General features: G+C 39.0%; 1 protein-coding gene and 1 long non-coding RNA gene across 2 annotated transcripts in view; one reads left to right on the top strand and one right to left on the bottom strand.

Moving 5' to 3' along the window:
* CREB3L2 (cAMP responsive element binding protein 3 like 2) overlaps positions 1-3,103 on the bottom strand; it is a 108,204-nt gene extending 105,101 nt beyond the window's left edge. The window contains exon 1 of the mRNA XM_045792570.2: positions 2,599-3,103. Within this exon, the coding sequence (XP_045648526.1) occupies positions 2,599-2,700 (102 nt within the window). The 5' untranslated portion in view covers positions 2,701-3,103. The remainder of the gene's footprint in view (positions 1-2,598) is intronic.
* Positions 3,104-3,360: 257 nt separating this feature from the next.
* On the top strand, positions 3,361-5,659 carry LOC148110340 (uncharacterized). The gene is made up of 3 exons (XR_015723808.1): positions 3,361-3,887; positions 4,645-4,910; positions 5,310-5,659. It is a non-coding gene; the product is annotated as an uncharacterized LOC148110340 (long non-coding RNA).
* Positions 5,660-21,403: the final 15,744 nt, after the last annotated feature.

Below are 21,403 nucleotides of genomic sequence, written 5' to 3'. Positions count from 1 at the left end.
AAATGTAATTTGCACAGACTCTTAGAGGAACACGACATATGTTTTAGAAATCTCCAGCATCCAGGAAGGTTTAGGGGAAGGAACGAGTTTTCTCACAATAATTTCAAACCAGAAAAGAGACACACTCCTCATTTTTAGATCCGCCATCTTTTCTAAACCCACTTTTAGCCTGTACATACTCCAAAAACAACAGTGTTCATAAAAGTACTACTCACTGATTTAAAATAATATGTTGTCATCTGTATGGAAACTGTTTTTTAAGCTTCAAGAAGAAGCCCAACACTCTAATAAGTTAGGATCTAATAAGCAAGTGCATATTCATTCTATCCATGTCCTTCATTATTTCGCAGACGTCTGTCCTGTCCCCTCTAAGCCTTTGTCCTTCTGAACCAAGAAGTCTCCTTTACAACTAACCAAATGAGAAAAACATTGCTCCTGATGGTTCACAGAAGTCCCAGAGACGGTACAATCCCAGCCTCAGGCAATTTGAACCTTCTATGTTTTTAAAATCAGGCAGGTGACGGGTTTTGCTAAAACAGGGCATTAGCAATCATGCATGTGGTAACTAAATCCCTATTTAGACCTGGAGGTCAGGCTATTCCACATTTTGGACAAATAGCTGCAATAAGCAGCTCTGCAACTGGATACCCCACAGAGTTCAAGAAACAGATGGGAAAGTTATCTATTTTCAAATCTGCCAAACTCCCCTTAGTTTAGAAGGAATATAATCCAGTCGTCTGTGCTACTAAATGCAATACCTCTTTCAACACTAATTCACATACACAGTGTGTTGGCAATGACTTGGAGCAAGGAAGAGTGGCATTTTATATAAGTGAGCCGCCCAGAGGAGAGACACATCCCATAGTGTAGACATAAAAGTCGTTAAAAAAAAATTAAATAAAATGAGAAGAAAAATAATCCCACATCACTGCTTCATCACAACAACATACAAAAACTGAGCCCTTAACACCAAAAGGAATGTAAGGTCTCTACCCCTGAAACTGCGCATAAAGATCTTAATTAGAGCCAGTCCAAACTGCTCTGTCTGGACTCAATGTCATAGTCACAGGTAGCGTCTCAAATCCTAGTCTGTCACGGGCTGAAAGGGAATGTGTATGTACGCCTGTGCATAATTCATGCCACAGCTGCTGGATGATACATTTTCACAGTACGTTTAAGAACAAAAGAGAAGAACTGCTCCCCCCAACACACAAACACACACACACACACACACACACACACACACACACACACACACAGTTAAAATGCAGTCCATGTCAGTAGAAACACCTGGAGCACCCAATTACCAGAAGATATCTGAGGACCAATGGGCTCTAAGTTCTGTACTGACAACAGGAAGCACATCTGGGCCCTCAGTCCAAATGCAGCCCACGTGGTCTCCTCAGGGAAAGCCTCAGTGAGCAAAACCCAGATCACACTACACATCTGGCTTTTGCCCCAGCATGAACTACCGCTCCCTCTCGGCCCTGCACTCTGCATTTTTTCCACAAGCCATTCTCAGCCATCACAAATGCTCGGGTGGGAATCACTGGGAGGCCCTCATCCCTTTTCCCAAAATAACGTCAACCAGAGGCAAAGGCCAAGGAGGTGGAGCCAGCAGGCCATTTTGCAAAAGTTTCAAATATCCTGGCACTGACCCCCTTAAAAAAATCATGAAGGGGAAACGGCCAAGCTTCTCGTTTTCCCATTAGCGTTCTCTCTCTCTCACTCTCTCATTACAAACTTCTCCATTTATAAGAAACAAACAAACAGATCTCACATAAAATCATATTAACATTGCTGGCTGTTGGAAACAGAATTTCATTTTGCAAATTTAATACCAAAAATGCAAAATTGAAACTTCTAAAAGAAATGTGCAGTAGTCCTGTGACAGTTCAATCCCCAAAGGGGTCCCTGAGGCATAAGACTGAACAAAGAACTGGTGAGCCTTCCCACCTTCTCCAAAGCTTTTCTGAAATATGCAACTGCCTCAGATTTTCCATGCTCTGCTGAGCTTTCCTCTGAAGAGAGAGGAAGCAGATTTCTTGGGTGTACAGCTAAAGAAACCAAATAACGTAGCCTCTCTCCTAATATAAAAGGGGCTTTTCCAAAACACACACACACACACACACACACACGTGTACTTCCTGAAATATAAACAAAAAAGTAAAGAGAGAGAGAGAGAATATGACAGCGAAGGAAAGAAAATGCCTACTTTGTTTAGTTTTTTTAAAGCCTTCCAAAAAAAATCAGTAGCAAACTCAACAGTGGCATATTATTCTCCACCACCTCCCCCTTCTGCTTTACAATACTGAGAGCAAGAGCTAATGATATTGCAGATGTGAAAGACTCGGGAGTAGGATATGAACTGCCAACGGCATACAAACTGTCATTACTATTACTGAACTTTAAAAGGGCCAGCGGCCCACATTTACCTGTTCAGAGGGGAAAACCACACCTCTCCCTAGATCTCCTCATCGTGGGCATGCCTGTCTCTTCCCGAATACTTCCTTCCCAGGTCCCTGTCCCCAGTTGTTCCTTTAATGACAATACTTCCCCCTTGCAAGCCACCCCTTCCCCGCCCCGCCGAGTCCTCACCGTGTGGTACATAAGAGCCTCGGTTTCCCCGGGCTCTGACAGCTCGCTCAGCTTGCGGTCCCACTGCAGGACGCTCTGCTCCCCGCTCTCCAGCACCTCCATGCTGGTCCGAGGGACGCTGGGCCGAGGATGCTGAGGGCAGGAGGGGAGCGGGCAGAGCCGCCTCGGAGAGTAAGGTCCGGCTCCGCGGGGTGTGTGCGTGCGTGCGCGTGTGCCTGAAGCTTATGCACTTAAAAAGGGAAAACGTTCTCTGCTCTGCCTGAGGGAGTACTGCCAAGGGCTCCCGTCCGGTGTCCTCGGAAATCGAGAATTGCCGGGGGAGACAGGCTGTCCAGGGATCTAGCTGAAGGCTAACGGGCTTAAAGCAGGGCGCTTATCCAAAATGAAGGCAGGAGATCAGCTCTCATCCCAAGAAAAATCCCTTCGCAATAAGCCCACTTTCCACTACCGCTCCAGACACAAACTTTGAGACTCCCCAGGGTTCCTCAGTTCGGCTCCAGGACCCAACTATGACTCCACCTCCCTCTAGGGCAGTGACCAATCGGATACTCACCTCGCCCGCCCTATCCAATCAGAAGTCTGGCTTTCCGCCCCGTCCCGCCCGGAAAGGCTGGGCAGCGGGAAGTCTCTGCCCAGGCGTTGGAATGTGGGCGGGGAGCGCCTTTGGCGTCACCGGGGAACTCCGGCCAGAGCGAAACCAGCCACCGCTCTTTGAGGCAGCGGACCAATGGAGTTCTTGAGTCTGGGAGTGATGGACTGGAACTGTAGCCAATGATTAAGGGGCGCCTGGGAGGAATAGCCAATCAAATAGCGACAAGAATACATTTCATAGAGGAGGGAGGGTGAACTCAATATCTTTGCTTAGAATCCACAAAAGTTAGCGCGCGCTTCTGGAAGGAAAGAGAGCCGCTGTGTGGGCAGATTTATATACTGTCTTAAATAGTATATATTTACATATGGTCTTAACCATTTTCTTAATGTAGATTAGCTCATTTGAGTTTCGAGATTTTTAAAAAATAAGTTACATATTCACAAATATAAATTTTCCCCATTGTGCATGAATTTGTACTAGCACAGTTCTAGCAAATTGTCAGGTTGTTCATCACATTTTCGCCCTCCTGCTATGCTCTTCTCCTGACATGTTTTTTTATGGGCTTCGCTTTTTTTTTTTTTTTTCTTTCAATTCACTCTGCAGACACTTTTGATAAAAGCCAATGGCTTGCTTTTCCAGATCCTAAAGAGCTGCGAGTTAAGACCTTGAATTCGGGGACACCGGGTGGCTCAGTCAGGTAAGCGTCCCCCAACACTGTGATTTTTCTTCCGTTTTAGACTCACCCTTTAAGGGAAACAAAGTCATTGAAAATATAATTTGCTCATTTTGTTTTTGGCATTTTTAATTAGTTTGTTCATTTTAAATATAAAGGAGTCTGCCAATTGTCTTTAAAAGTTTCTTTCAGTGGCACATTCAGAAATTAAGTATTCCCTCCTTTGTAAGTATTTCTTGGTGAGTGGGGTCAGTCAAAGGTCTTGGAACTCTGTTGTCTTAAGCAGCAGATTGTCATATGAACTATTCCATTTCTCTGGTCCTATCTCCTGGGACTTTTGAGAATATTTTAATATTGAGTAGAAATTCCAGTTTATGGGCATGTACCTTCTTTGTGTAATAGGTTTCTCATTTTTCTCTTGGCCCTTGATTTTCATTTTTCAATCTGCTCCCTCCTTCACCACATCGTTTTAGCATAACCCTCAACATGAGTAAGTTAGAAACATGTACATCCTCCTTAATGTTGGGATGCAAACATTTATCTATCAAGCATTTCTGCTTTTGACGAAGTCAGCCCCTAGTTATGCCCCATGTGGTAGCTTCGAAGATGGCTCCAATTATGCGGGCTCCTGGTGTTTATACCTTTGTGTAACTCCCTAACCTTCAGTGTGGGCTGGACTGCCTTCAAAACACGGAATACGGCAAAAGTAATGGACTTTCAAGAAAGATTCTGGCTTCTCACTTGCTTGATCTCTTTTGCTCTCTTGCTTCCTTGCTCCAAGGAAAACCAGCTGCCATGTGAGCTGCCCTATTGAGAAGCCGACATAGCAGGGAACTGAGGGAGATGTCCAGCCAATAGCCAGCAAGGAACTGAATCCCTCAGTCCAACAAGCAACCGCATCCTGCTAAAAACCATGTGAGTGACTCTGGGTGCAGATTCCTTCCCCCACCCCCAAGGTGAACCTGGAGATAACTATAACGTTCTCAGAGACGGAACCAGAGGACTCAGCTAAGCTGCACCCAGATTGCCAACCCACAGACACTAAAGGTAATACATGTATGTTGTTTTAAGCCACTAAATTTTTTCTTCATAAAATAAGTAATATAATAGTTGATGCCCTAAATGTTTCATGAAATTTACCTGTACTCGAAAAACACTGTCACAATCCCTAATGGTGAGTTTTTTCATCCTCCTTTGTTTAATGTTTCCTTCTTCCATTCAGTGTACACAAGACTTCTCGCCAGTTCATTTCTTGTTCTACACTTGAGTCTAGCATCTGTCTTTTTCCCTCTCATTCTTAGGACTTAGCAAGTGTGATGACTTTTTTTCCCCCAGCTTCTCTGTCATCCTTAAAAAGTAGCAGCACTTGCTCCCCTATCTTTTTTCTTTTTTTTTTTTAGATATAATTGACATATAATTGTAATTGACTAATTACTTTCGTTTCAGGTGTACAACATAATTACTCAATATTTGTATATATTGCAAAAAAATCACCACAACGTCTGGCTGTAGTCAATGTGATGTACGTTACATTCCCAGGACTTATTTATTTTATACCTGAGGAAATTTATACCTTTTGACCCACTTCGCCCATTCTGCCTACCCACTCCTGCCTGTGGTAGCCACCAATCTGAACACTCTGTATTTATATATTCAGTTTTTTTGTGTTTGTTTTTATATGCCATATATAAATGAGATCATACAGTATTTGTCTTCTGTCTGACTTATTTCACTTAACATAAGACCCTCAAAGTCCATCCATGTTGTTGCAAATGATAAGATTTCCTCCTTTTTATGGATAAATAATATTCCATTGTGTATATACGCCACATTTTCTTTATCCATTCATCCACTGATGGACACTTAGGTTGCCTCCATGTCTTGGCTATTATAAATAATGCTGCAGTGATCGTGGGGCTGCAGATATCTTTTCTAGGTTGTGGTTTTGTTTCCTTCAGATGAACACCCAGAAGTGGAATTCCTGGGCCATATGATACTTCTATTTTTAATTTTTGGGGGGAACATCCGTACTGTTTTCCATAGTGGCTGCACCAATTTACCTTCCCACCAACGGTACACAAGGGTTCCTTTTGCTGCACATCCTCGCCAACATTTGCTGTTTCTTGTGTTTTTGATAACAGGTGTGAGATGATATCTCATTGTGGTTTGCACTTGCCTTTCCCTGATGGTTAGTGATGTTGAACATTTTTTATGTATGTACGAATAGATAGATAGATATAGATATAGATATAGATATAGATATAGATATAGATATATTTTAGAGAGAGTGTGTGTTACTGCGGTGGTCAGAGGGAGAGGAAGAGAGAAAAATCTTAAGCAGGCTCCTCAGTTAGCACAGAGCCTGATGCAGGGCTCAGTCTCACGACCCTGAGATCATAACCTGAGCCGAAATCAAGAGTTGAAGGCTTAACTGACTAAACCACCCAGGCACCCCAGTTCTTGATATATTTTGGATATTAAACCCATATCAGATATGCGATTTGCAAATATTTAATGCCATTTGGTAGGTTGTCTTTTTGGTTTGATGTAGCCACATTTGTTTATTATTGCTGTCATTGCCTTTGGTTTTGGTGTCAGATCCAAAAAACCAAACATTACCAATGTCAGGGAGCTTACCACCTATGTTTTCTTCTAGGGTTTTTTGGGTTTCATGTCTTACCTTCAAGTTTTTAGTCCCTTTTGAGTTAATTTCTTTGTATGGTTTAAGATAGTGGTTTTGTTTCATTCTTTTGCCTGTGGCTGTCCAGTTTTCACATCACTGTTTATTAAAGAGACTGCTCTTCCCCATCGTATATTCTTAGCTCCTTTGTTATAAATTAGTTGACCTTATATGCATGGGTTTCTTTCTGGGCTCTCTATTCTGTTCCACTGATCTGTCTGTTCTTATGCCAATACTATAGCTTTGTAATATAGCTTGAAATCAGGAAGCATGATGTCTCCAGCTTTGTTTTACTTTCTCAAAATTGCTTTGCCTATTTTGGGATTGTTTATTCTATGTCTGTGGAAAATGTCATTAGAATTTTGATAGGGATTACATTGAATCTGTAGACCACTTTGAGTTATGTGAACATTTTAATAATATTAATTCTTCCAATTCATGAAGAAATATCTTTCCATTTGTTTGAATTTTTTAAAATTTCTTTCATCAATGTCTTAGTTTTCAGTTATAGGTCTTTCACCTCCTTGGTTAAATTTATTCCTAGATATTTCATTCTGGTTGATGCAATTGTAAATGAAACTGTTTTCGTAATGTCTCTTTCTGATAGTTCATTATTAGTGTATAAAAATGCAACAGATTTTGTATGTGGGATTTTTGTATCCTGCAACTATATTGAATTTGTTTATTAGTTCTAACAGTTCTTTGGTGGACTCTTTAGGATTTTCTATATAAAATATTGTGTCATCTACAAACGGCAATAGTTTTACTTCTTCCATTCTTATCTGGATGCCTTTTATTTCTTTTTCTTGACTAATTGCTCAGGCTAGAACTTCCAGTACTATTTTGAATAAAAATGGTTGAGAGTGGGCATGCTTGTCTTGTTCCTGATCTTAGAGATTTTCCCCACTGAGTATGATGTTGGCTGTGGGCTTGTCATATATGGACTTTATTATGTCAAGATATATTCCCTTTATAGCTACTTTGTGGAGAGTTTTTCTTATAAATGGATGTTGAATGTTGTCAAATGCCTGCTCTACATGTATTGAGATAATCATATGATTTTTACCCTTCATTTTGTTACTGTGCCATATCACATTGATTTATGAATGTTGAACCATCCTTCCATCCTTGGAATAAATTCCGCCTGATTATGGTGCATCATCCTTTTAATGCTTTGGTTTGCTAATATTTTGTTGAAGATTTTTCCATCTATATTTATCAGGGATATTGGTCTGTCATTTTCTTTTTCTTTGTGGTGTCCTTGTCTGGTTTTGGAATCAGGGTAATGCTGGCTTCATAAAATGAGTTTGGAAGTGTTCCCTCCTCTTCGATTTTATGGAAAATTTTGAGAAGGATTGGTATTAGTTTTTCTTTAAATGTTTCATAGAATTCTGCAATGAAACCAGCTGGTCCTGGATTTTGTTTATTGGGAGGTTTTTGATAACCAATTAAATTTCTTTACTAGTAATTTGTTCAGATTTTTTTTTTCTTTCTTCATGATTCAGTCTTGGTAGGCTGTATGTTTCTAAGAATTTATCCATTTCTTCTAGGTTGTCCAATTTGTTGGCATATAATTATTCATAGCAGTCTCTTATGATCCTTTATATTCCTGTGATATCAGCTGTAACATTTCCTCTTTCATTTCTGATTGTATTTATTTGAGTTTTCTCTCTTTTTTCTTGGGGAGTCTAGGTAACAGTTTGTCAATATTTTTAATCTTAAAAAAAGTCTCTTAGTTTCATTTTTTTCCATCGTCTTTTAAGTCTCTGTGTCAATTATTTCCACTGTGATCTTTGTTATTTCCTCTCTTCTACTAACTTTGAGCTTCATTTGTTCTTCTTTTTCTAATTCCTTGAGGTATAAAGTTAGGTTGTTTAGTTGGGATTTTCCTTGTTTCTTAATGTAGCCATTTACTGCTCTTCTACCCATTTTGATATGGGTTTTCTCTTATTTGCCCAATGTATAGGAGTCACTCAGCTAGTTAGGGTTTTTTTTTTTTTTTTTTTTCAGAAGAAATTGTTCTGCATGTAGCTTCAGTGGGTCCATGGTAGAATGTGAGTTCAGGATTCTCCCACACTGCCATCTTGAATCAGAGCCTCCTTTCTGTTTTTGATAAATAAATGGTACCTGAATGATTAGAAGTCATATTTTCCCAAAACAAAAATCAAGTACAAAGCCAACAAGATATTTTCCTGATTTTTTGTGATATTATTTACTATATTTCCATGTGCCAATCTATTTACAAATTTGCTCTACATGTTATCTATGCCTTCATCCTAATTATTAAGACAAATTGTGTCCAGAATTGGGCACGTGACAGATTTTCACATCATGAAAATAAAACCCTCCTTGAAGGATGGCATCCCAGCGCATCCATATGCTTTCAATCTGAGTATTCAATAAATATTAGTCTATTGATTTTCTGTTTTTATGTCCTATAATTTCTTAGTTGATCCACAAGACTTTGCTAAGTACCTTTTGAATTCCAGACATAAAATGTCCATATATCCCGGGTATAAAACTTTCTCAAAAAAAGAAATGGAATCTCACCACTTACCCTTTTCCTAGACTAATGGTTAGGGGAAGAAAAGGCCATGTTCAGTCAGGTATGAAGATATGACCCAATGGCAGATGTGTTCCAGTCTGGTATTTCTCAAGCTTTTCTGGAGTTGGAGATTAACTTTGACCTCAAGACTTAGCCAGTAGATGAATATCACAGCACCTAAGGAAATTTAAGTTGGTGATAGAAAGATATGGTTGTTTTGGTTCTCAGTCCTAAACTGTGATCTTTCCTCCATTTCCCATGAATCAGAGAAAGAGTTCAGTGGCAAGCCTGTTGCCTCTCTTGCTGAGAGGAAAAACCTTCCTAAGCCCACATGAAAAAGCAATACAGAATAATAAGCAAAAGCATCCCTAGAGCCATATCCTGATACTGATATATGACACAAGCCTTGAAGAGTTGGTCCTCCCAAGTGAAATTGTATGCCAGAGAATACGTGTGAGACCGGACAGCAGTTGGCTTACAAAGGTCTCCCTCATCAATGGTGAGAACTCTGTGAAGAGGAGGGGCAGGCAAGAAAGGATGCCATCACAACGAAGTGCCTAACTCTATTAGTCTCCTAGGGTTGCCATAATAAAGTACCACAAAGCAGGTGGCTTAAAGCAACAGAAATTAATTGTCTCACAGTTCTAGATACCAGAGGTCTTAAATCAAAGTGTCAGCAGGGCCAAGCTCCTTGTGAGACTCTAGATAGAATCCTTCTTTGCCTCCTCTTAGCCTCAGGGGGTGGCTGTCCAACCTTGGCATTCCTTGGCTTGCAGCTTTGTCATTATGATCCTTGCTTCCATCGTCACATGGCACCCTCCCTCATGTGTCTGTGTCTTCACGTGGAATTTTCCTCCCTATATATCTCTCTCCCTCCTCTTAAGAATACCAATCATATTGAATTAAGAGCCCACACTACTGTAGTATGACCTATTTTAACTAATTGGATCTGCAATGATCATATTTCTGAATAGGGTCTCATTCTAAATTACTGGCAACTTCAACATATATTCTGGGGGAACACATTTCAACCCATAACACCTATCAAGCCATCATCAACATTACCCCCATGAGTTCCTACTGCAAGCATATCTCTTCCTTGATCATTTTAATGCCCCTAAACATGTGTTTGATTCTTTGGTAAAACCACCATAGCCTTAAAAAAAAAAGAGAGAGAGAGAGAAAGAAAAAGCAACTTTCATTACATTTAGAATTTAGCATCCCCGTTGTTACTCTGCAAGGTGTATGCTATGCCCTTATACTCCTCTTCTGTCTTCTTTTCATGCAGTTCATTCAAGAGCTCACCCTAGTACTCCCCCAACAAACACAGAGTTCTCCAAGTACAGCCCCCTTGCCTTCTGTATTGAACCATTTGTGGTTAAATGATCAGATTTGCATTTTTTGAGAACTTCTCATTCCTCTTGAGCAGTTTTCTCTTTTATTATAACCAACCATGTGATCCCATCTATCTTGTCTCAACATTGTTTTAATGGATTCTAAAGATGCACCTGTCTATTTTGTTCTATAACACTCAGCTTTCTACCATCCTTTGAGAGTTTTCCTTCTATTTTAACATGTTCTATCCTTTGATTCTAATTTGGAATAGAGTCAAACCTTTACTATCACTTGACATTCCTTCTTTTAATTCTTCTTGTTCTGTCTTTGGTATAACGAAGAAAATTCCCAGCTTTAAGGAATTTCTTTCAGTTATCATTACTTAACTAGTGATGGTGTCTTTCTATTTCACAGTAGTTTTTCTTTCTTGCATGTAGAGCAGGGAGGAAAGAAGATATCTTGGACAATCTACAATCTCTCCCTAGGAGATCCAGGGTTTTAAGGTAGACTTGAGAGTCCTGTTGACCCTGAGGAATCTGAAATAAATGGTAATGAGAACTCTGAGCACTGAAATAAAGAATCAAACAAAAGGAGGAGGTGAAGGTTACCATTTCCAACCTCTGAGAAGTATGCCCTGGGTAGACAGTGAGTTGGAAAGGGCTGGAAGTCACAGGGGCCTTGGCTACAAATAGGATTGCTTGTTGATAGAGAATAGCCTCTGAGGTGGGTCTTAGATGGGGCCACTCTGCCTGAAGCCAAGGAAACAGGTCTCTGTCCCTCAATATCTGAGAAAGGGGAAGATGAATGCCTAGACATCAGACTAATAAAATCGTATTGAAAATCTAATAAGGGTGCCTGGATGGGTCAGTCAGTTAAGCGTCTGCCTTTGGCTCAGGTCATGATCCCAGTGTCCTGGGATCGAGTCCCTCATGGGGCTCCCTGCTCAGTGAGGAGTCTGCTTCTCCCTCTCCCTCTGCTCCTCCCCTTTCCCCTTGCTCATCCTCTCTCTCTCTCAAATAAATAAATATTAAGAAAGAAAGAAAATCTAATAAAAAAATCTGTAACCTCTTCCCATCTTAGCAAGATCAGAGATGGCAGGAGCCACCATGAACAATAGGGGTTGCACAGGTGCGAGCAGCTACAGCCACCTGTCCTTGGCTCTGTTCTATCATTGCTGTCCCCAGAGATCTTGATCCCCACCCTTCCAGTGCCACAGAGCAGCTACACAATCATGTTCTGAATCCATACTCACAGTGCTTTGCCACTGAGACTGAGCCTGCCAATACACTACAGCTCCTTTTAGAATGCTAGAGAATATTTTCTGAGTCAACTGGCTGTTTGAAATTTAAATTTTATTCAATCCCTACCTTATAACTTACATGGAAATAAATTTCAGATGGACAGACTAAGGACAAAAGTATAAAATAAAATAAAATAAAATAAAATAAAATAAAATAAAATAAAATAAAATAAAGCTATCTAGAGGAATTAGCGATAAAATACTTTCATAATTTTAGTGTGAGAAAGGACTAGACATAAAAGGCAGAAAATATATAGGAAAAACTAGATTTATTTATACATAGACTGATGTGCATATGTATGTATATCTGTGTGTGTGTGTGTGTGCACGTGTTTATCTCCACACAGAATATGTAATTTAAGTAAATAGAATTAAAATATTATCCATGCTCTTGGTTAACCTGAGTCTTTTTTAGTGAAGGTCTTTTTTACTTATTTTTTCTGGTATCCCATCTCATCCCTAGTAAATGGTGTTAACAGCCTAGTATGTACCTTTCCACACTTGTCTTTATGTCTGTGTAATTCTATACAAATATACAGACAGAGGACCTTAATCATTGTTGTATTATGCACACTTCCTTGCATTTGGCTTGTCTCACTTAACAATAAAGCTTGAAAATCCCCCTAGTTCTCTGATACAGATCTAGTGCATTCTTGTTAATGACTAATTGAAAAAGGACCATTAAAAGATATACTGAGACGTATTAAACATTTTAAGATTTTATCTGAGCAAAAACCAATTGAATCAGGCAGAATCCAATCTAGCAAATACAAAGGAACTCCAAGGAGCTGGACAAAATGAAAAACTCTCATAGGCAGAAGAGAGCAGGAACAAGGAAGTTGTATGAAGCAAAAAAGCAGGTTAGTTATGCAAGGTTACTACCTTTGAGAGATGGCAGGGGTCTATCAGACAAATTACTAACAAGTGCTGGTCAGGTGGCTCTTGATTGATTGCATTTCTGGCAGCACAGAACCTGTAATTAAGTTAAAACTTGGTTTGGTGATATGGGGCTTAGCATAAGCAACTCCATTTTGTGCCTATTGTCCTGTTTTTAACAAAATAAAGCACTTTTTATTCCCCAATTGGTAGGCATTAACTCCATTTCCAAATTTTACTTCTGGAAACATCAGTTAGATGACATGGGAGAATGTGTTTTTCTCTTTTGAATGTCCCTATAAGTGACCTTCTCCTAGTAATGGAAGATTAGGCTCAGGTTGTTGAATTTGACAGCCTATGAGCCCCAAGTGCCCAAGGAATGGAGACAGGGCTCCAGGAGTGGAACTTAGGAAGGAGTAGGGAGCCGAAGTGGCATGAAGGCCAGGGAAGGGACATGGGCTGCAGGAATATTCTTTGCCATACCACAAATTTGCCTCCGACCAATGTAGGGTCCTGACTTTAGGCTACTGTTCACACTGCATCACAAGAGAGGCCATAGATTACTTAAAGTAGAATGGAAGACAGCCTGAAACTAAAGATCTGAACTAGAGGGAAAAGGAACTTAAGTTTCAGTGAGAAATTTGGTCATGTCTACAACACTGCCATCATGTGGCTGTAGAACATTGCAGCTAGCAAACCGAAGTTTGGGTTGGAAGAGCTGTGTAATTATTAAATAGAATCAGTTCTCATGTTCTATCTTAATTTGTACCTCCCAGGTCAAGGTATAAACATTTCCATCAACCTAAAGAGTGTCCTTACGCTATTTCCAATCAGTACTTCCCCATCATCATTGTTTCCAACTTCCATTAGATTTGCTGTTCTTGACCAATATATAGATGGAATCCTATAGTACATACCCTTTTGTGTGTGGCTCACAGTGTCTTTAAGTTTCACCCATGTTGTTGCATATAGTCAATTCTTGGTTATTCCCAGTAATGGGAATAAATTCTCCACAAACAGTGAATTAGTGAATACTGGGTCATTGCTTCTAGGAGAAATACAGCAGTAGGTTCCTGTGAAGCTCAGTCTTAACTCACCTCATCAATACATATAAACAAACATACCAATATACATAAATGTATGTCAACTGATTAATACATGTAAACAAGCAAAAACAAAACAAATACTTTGTTTATGCGTGTTTCTGTTTAAAGATGCCTTATTTAATATATTTTGTTGATTCATTAGCTTTGAACTCACTGCCAGCAGCACTATATGAGCTGTGTGCCTGAAAGAAGCTTATCCAACACATGCATTTTCTCTGTAAGGCATGTCACAACCTTGCACTTAGAAGCACTTAGCACTTCAGCACTACCTTTGGGCCATTTTAAACAGTGAAATCCAGGGGCACCTGGGTGGCACAGCGGTTAAGCGTCTGCCTTCGGCTCAGGGTGTGATCCCGGTGTTATGGGATCGAGCCCCACATCAGGCTCCTCCGCTATGAGCCTTCTTCTTCCTCTCCCACTCCCCCTGCTTGTGTTCCATCTCTCGCTGGCTGTCTCTATCTCTGTTGAATAAATAAATAAAATCTTTAAAAAAAAATAAAATAAACAGTGAAATCCCCATCAAAAAGCATAAAGATATGAAAAAGATAAAACTAAATAGACCACAAAAATAATGCATGTTTCCAATATGAGGGCTGAAACAGAAAGACAGAGCATGGCTTTCTTCATCCTCACTAGAAACCTGCACACCAAGCAATTCAAAGTTTTCACTACTCTGTGCATGTCCATGAATGACCATGAATGCCGTATTGATTTTAGGCTTAGCCATACATTTCAGCAAATAGGAAAATTCTCAAACATAGAATCCATAGATAATGAGGATCAATTCTATCTATACTTTGTTCTTTTTTATTGTTGAGTAATATTCCATTGTATGTATATGGCACTATCTGTTTATCCATTCACATAGACGGAATTTTGGGTGGTTTCCTATTTAGGGCTACTATGAAGTAAGGTTCTGCAAACATTCTTTTAAAAGCTATTTTGTGAAAATGTACACATTTCTCTTGGAGGTGTGAAATTACTGTGCATATTGAGCTTTATTAGAAACTTTCAAACAGTTTTCCAAAGTGATTTGCCATTTTATACTCTCATCAGCAATATGAGAGTTTCACGTGTTCCACATCTTCACACCTGCCATTGACAGTCTTTTTAATTGTATTTGTTCTGGTGGGTGTGCACTGTGGTTTTCATTTGTATTTCTCCAGTGATTAGTGATGTTGTACACCTTTTTATACGTTTGTTAGCTATCTGGATATATTTCTTTATGAAGCCCCTTCTCAAGTTTTTGTCCATTTTTGATTGGGGTGTTTATCTTTCCTATAACTGATATATAGAAGTCCTTCTTATATTCTTCATATAAATCCTTGGTCAAATACATGTAATATAGGGGGGTGAGGGGATGGGGTAACTGAGTGATGGACATTAAGGAGGGCACTGGGTATTATATAAGACTGATGAATCACTGACCTCTACCTCTGAAACTAATAATACATGTTAATTAATTTAATTTAAATTAAAAAATATATATATTTTTTAAATACATGTATTAAAACAAGTAATGTGACTATTTTCTCCCAGTGTGTGGTTTCCCTTTTCATGTATTAAATGGTGACTTGTGATGAGTGGAAGTTTTACATTTCAATTAAGTCCATTTTGTAAATTTTTTACTTAGGGTTAGTGCTTTTTGTGTTCTAAGAAATCTTTGCTTACTCCTAGGTAATGAAGTCATTCTCTTATTATTCCTAAAAGCTTTATAATTCTACCTTCTATAGTTAGGTCTATAATCCATTTCAAAATAGATTTTCTATATGATGTGATGTAGAGATCAAGATTGATTTTTTTTCATACAGACATCCAATTACTCTAGTACTAAAAAACCCTCCTTCTTGAGAAGAAAGTTGCATCAATTTGAGATCTTTCTTCTTTTTAATAAATGTATTATAGCTATACATTCCCCTCTTAATACTGCTTTAACTGCATCCTATATATTTTGATATGTTTTTTCTTAAAGATTTTATTTATTCATATGAGAGAGAGAGAGAGAGAGAGAGAGAGAGAGCCCAAGCAGGGGGAGAGGCAGAGGGAGAGGGAGAAATAGACTCCCTGCTGAGCTGGGAGCCTGATGTGGGACTCAATCCCAGGACCTGGAGATCATGACCTGGGCCAAAGGCAGATGCTTAACCATCTGAGCCACCCGGGTGCTCCTATTTTGATATGTTTTGTATTCACTGTTTAGTTCAGATACCATCCAAGATCCATTGTAAACTTTCCTTTTGACCCACAGTTTACTTAGAAGTGTTTCGTCATTTCCAAATATGCTGAAATTTTCTGAGTATCTCTTAGTTATTGATTTTTAGTTTAATTCTGTTGTGGTCAGAGAACATATTGTGAAACATAAGTTTTTTGATCTTTTGAAATTTTTTGAGACTTGGTTTATTTTGGTGAATGTTCAATGTACACATGAATGTGTCTCTCTCCCTGCCCCCCTACCCTTCACCCACTTGTGCTCTCTCTCTCTCTCCTATCTCTCTAAAATAAATAAATAAAATCTTTTTTTAAAAAAGAAAAGATGGTAGTTCCTAGATCACACTGATACAAAGGTATGTTTTTCTCCCTGGGGTGATATTTTGGCACAGTGCAAATTATCTTGTTGCCCAGTATACTTGGAAGTAGAGTCAATCACTGCGATATTCACCTAAATTGATTATTTAATGGGAGTTGCAAAATGGTGATATTGTCATTCTTACATGAATCATCTGCATCCTTCAGTCAAGAAGAGTCATCTCTCATGAAGTGGAGATGAACTGTTGTTCCTTACCAAAGGAAGAACGAAACTTTAATTATTTTTCTTTAACTACCAATTTCTATTGTATCTTATATAATAATTGTCTGCAATGGTCATCTGTAAATCTTTTCTGCTCTTCTTTTCTAGTGACTTTGGACTTGTGAAGTTGTATTTGTTTAATGTTTTTTAATCACCAATATTTTTGATAATCAAATTGCCCCAAATTTTACCAGTAGCAGCTTGAACAACCTGACTTCTGTCTTTTTGATGTCACCAGAATAGTCTTTGGTGCTTCCTTCTCTTGGCACATCCACAAGTGACAAGCCCACCTTATCCTTTCCCAGCCTCAATCCATATTTGACCACATCTCTGAAGTGCCCAAATTCCCTAGAGTGGAGAAAAGTATGTAAATACCTAAATCTGAGCTCTAGCAAGGTTCACTGCTGAACATCATTGCTTTTAGACCTGTTCAGTATGCGGAATATATGTATATATTTTTAAATTGAATTTATATTGGTATATCCAACTCAGATTTAACATGACATGGCATGATTTTATATTTATAGCTCTCCAACACTGAAAATCTTGGTTCCTAATAATTTTAATATATTTATTTATTTGCTTTATCTTAAACATAAAATACTTTCAAAATTACAATACCAGTATTACTACTAAAAATAAAACTATTGACAGAGGAATAAGATTTATTTGTAGTTCCCTCATGCTCAAATTCATTCTTTTTTTCTTTTATCCTTAATCTATATCTCACTAAAGATGTACAAAGGTCTGTGTTCAAAAGTCACTTGGAATAATTCTTTTTCTCTGAGATCATTTTATTAAGTGGACATACAGTTAGGTTCATTTGTTTCCTTTTTTTTTTTCTATTTTTAAGGCTTCCTTTTTTCCTTTTATGATCTAATTTTTTAACATGAAAAATACATACTTTTAAGGTGGAAACTATGTAAAAAAAATATATATATATACTCACAAATTTGCTTTTATTCCAAAACCTTTCACCATGACTCCAAACTACCACCATCTCCACTAGAGGGAACTATTTTTATTCATTTCTATTTTGTCATTCCAGTGTTTCTCTTTCAAAACTTTCTCCTCAGCTTGCATCTTATAATCAATGAAATGTAGAATATCTGTGCCAAGCAATATATATTTTAGTTCTGACAACTTTTAAACTTCATAGAAAAGATACATTACTGTGTGTTGTTTTCTAGGTCTCTTTTGGTAGCTCAGTATTCTATTACGAGATCTGTGCCTGTTGTTCTGTGTAACTGTTGCATGCTTATTTTCATTGAGGTATACTGTTCCATTGTGTGAATACACTGCAAGTCATCTGTTATCCTTCTGTCAATGGTGTTTGGTTGTTTCTGGGTTTTTTTCCTATTATGTATAACTCTTACAAATATTCTATTTCAGAGCAAAGAAACGCATTTCATAATGACAGAAGGGTCAACTCTCCAAGAAAACTTAATTCCTGATGTGTGTGTACCTACCACAGTTAGACTAAAGTTTTTACAAATACATGATGCAAAAGCTGATAGAGCTAAGACGAGAAATAGAAATTAACAGATCAAGAAGGTAGAAAATCAATAAGGATATAATTGAGCTGAACAGCACCATCAAATACCTGGATCTAATTAATATCCATAGACTGTCACCCAAAAATAGGAGAGTGCACATACTTTTCAAGTTCACACAGAATATTCTCCAAGAGAAATCACATTCTGGGGGTGGCTGGGTGGCTCAGTTCGTTAAACATCTGCCTTTGGCTCAGGTCATGATCCCAGGGTCCTGGGATCAAGCCCTGTATTGGGCTCCCTGCTCAGTGAGAAGTCTGCTTCTCCCTCTCCCTCTGCCCCTTCCTCTGCTTATGCTCTCTCTCTCTTAAATAAATAAAATCTTTTTTAAAAAAATCAAATTCTGGGCCATAAAACACACCTTAACAATCTTTTTTTTTAATTCAATTAGCCAACACATAGTACATCATTAGTTTCAGATGTAGTGTTCAACAATTCATCACTTGTGTATAACACACAGTGCTCAACACATCACATGCCCTCTTTAATGCCCATTCTTAAATGAATAGAAATTACACAAAGTATGCTCTCAGACTACAATGGAATTAAACTAGAAACTAATAACAGAAAGATAGCTGGAAAACTTCTCAAATACTTGGAGATTAAACAACACATTTCTTAATAGCACATGGATCAAAGAAATCTCGAGAAGTTTTTAGATATTTGGAAATAAATGAAAATACAGCTTATCAAAATTTGAGAGATATAGCAAGAGTAGTATTCCAAGGGAAAAGTATAGCATTGAACACATATGTTAGAAAAGAAGAAAGATCTAAAATCAATAATTTAAGCTTCCACCTTAGGACACTAGAGAATAAAGAGCAAATTAGATTTGGGGCCCCTGGCTGGCTCAGTTGGGAGAGGGTGCAACTCTTGATCTTGGGGTCTTAGGTTTGAGCCCAATGGTGGGGGGGTGGAGATCATACCAAAAATAAATAAGAGAAGGCAAGATGGCAGAGGAGTAAGGGACCCCATTTTAACTGGTCCCCTGAATTTAGCTGGATATCTATCAAACCATTTGGACACCCACAAAATCAACCTGAGATGTAAGAATATATATCTGGACCTCTACAAGCAGAAAAGCAACTGCTTTTTACAAGGTAGGACATGTGGAGTCATGAATCTGTGGGGAGATATTGGAAGATAAATGGAAGGGGAAGGGAACATCCATAAGCTGGCTCCTGGAAAGTGATATAACACTGGAGTGCAAAATCGGAACCCTTGGAAATCTGCTGTAGTGAGAGAGATCCCTCTCTGAAAGAGACTCTGGAAATGAAAAGGCAGAATTCTAGGTGGGGCATGTGGTCTTGGGATCTGAAGAGTCACAGAGTGAATGGGGGTGCCTGAACTGGTAGAGTGCCCAAACAGTGGAGCCGGGAAGCAGGTTATGGTCAGCAAGCCCAGGAGTGGACTCTCAGCTCAGGTCGCCATAAACTAAAAGCTGGGCCAGTGGGTAATCACTCTTTTCCTGAGCAGCCTGAAAAGGACTATAACCTGGTGGCCATTTACCATCCCCTGGGAGGGGTGAGACAGCCATACCCACAACTGAGCAAAAGCTCACAGGGTGGTAGCAGCCCAGAAAGGACATTAGGGCAGCACCCAGACATGATCCAGGAGCTTCAGGTGCACGTGTGAGTCCTCAGCTGCTTGCGACATTAGTCACAAAGAACAGTGGCACTCCCGGGTCCCTGAGGCTACCTTTGAGAGAGTTACAATGGACATGCACTGGGGGAGGCTGCGGTTTCGCCACATACAGAAGCAGAGATTGTTTGTTCCAAAGGGTTTATCAAAGAGGGCAGACTGCAATCTTTCTGCTCTGGGCCAGAAGTTTGGACACCGCCGTTTTTGCTCTGATCTCTGAAGGACTCAGAAAGCCTCCAGGGAACAAAAGCCACACAGAGGACCAGTTTGTACTGAGCCCATCTCCCTGACAGGGGGTGGGATGACTCTGCCCAGGCAAGGATACCTGAGAAACAGTGCGGCATGCCCCTCCCCCAGAAGACAGACCAGAAGAATAGGTGGACAACAAGCCTATGGTTCCCACAAAACCATAAAATTCCAACACCAGGGGAAAATAGTATATTGAGATCTAGGTGTCACCTCACAGCTCATTTATTTTTCAGATAAAATTCTCCTTTTCTTTTTTTTTTCTTTGTCTTATGCTTTTTCCCTTTTTCTTCTTTTTACTTTTTTCCCATTTCAACTAGATGCTTATTATACCAACTTATATTTCATAGTTGCTTTTTAACTTGTATTTTTTCACATCTACATTTTATAGATATATCCTTCATTTTAATCCTTTTTTTACTCTATTCAATTTTATACACATATTGTATTTATATATTTATATACACACTGTAAAACATATGTATATAGATATATAGATAGATATAGATATAGATATATGTTTTACTTTCCTTGCAATTTTGGAATATAGTGTCTTCTAACACACAGATCAAAATTCACCCAGGAACAAGTGGATCACCCTGCTTTGTCCACACTGTGAGATTATAGTCTCTCTTCCCCCACGCCCCCACCCCGCTTTTTAAAATTTTATTCTTGTGTTTCATTTTGGCTTTGTTTTTCTGTGGTGGCTTCCAACCACTCTGGATTTTTCTAGGGTGCATCTTGCTTGGGTCGTGGTTGATATTTTGGACTCTGTTTATTCACCCACCCATCATTCTCTGGGCAGAATGACTAGAAGGAGAACTCAAAAAAAAAAAAAAAAACTGAGCCGACAATGTTCTCTGCCATGGAGCTAATCGATATGAATATAAGTAAGATGTCAAAGATTGAATTCAGGATAGCAATCATAAAGTTAATAGCTAGGCTTGAAAAAAGCATAAGTGACAATATAGAATCTCTAGGGGCAGAAATGAGATCTAATCAGGCCAAACTTAAAAATGCTATGAATGAGATGCAGTCTAGACTGGATACTCTAACAGCTAGGGTCAATGAGGCAGAAGAGCGTCTAAGTGATCTGGAGGATAAGCTGATGGAAAGGAAGGAAGTTGAGGAAAACAGAGATAGACAACTAATACTGAAAAAAGGCTTGGAGAGATAAATGATGCCATGAAACGTTCCAATGTCAGAATTATTGGGATCCCCAAGGGGGTGGAGAAAGAGAGAGGGCTAGAAAGTATATTCGAGCAAATCATAGCTTAGAACATCTTTAATGTGGAGAAGGAAACAAGCATTCATGTCTAAGAGGCAGAGATCAATAAGGATAGACCCCAACATATAATAGTGAAGCTTGCAAATCGTGGAGACAAAGAAACTATCCTGAGAGCAGCTAGGGAGAGGAGGTTTCTTACCTATAAAGGGAGGAACATCAGATTCACCTCAGACCTATCCGCAGAA

This window comes from Ursus americanus, chromosome 3, assembly GCF_024610735.1.
Source record: "Ursus americanus isolate L20-20 chromosome 3, mUrsAme1.1.p, whole genome shotgun sequence".
Lineage (NCBI taxonomy): Eukaryota > Metazoa > Chordata > Mammalia > Carnivora > Ursidae > Ursus > Ursus americanus.
The sequence above is the reverse complement of the archived record's forward strand: the minus strand, read 5'-3'. Positions and strand labels throughout refer to the sequence as shown.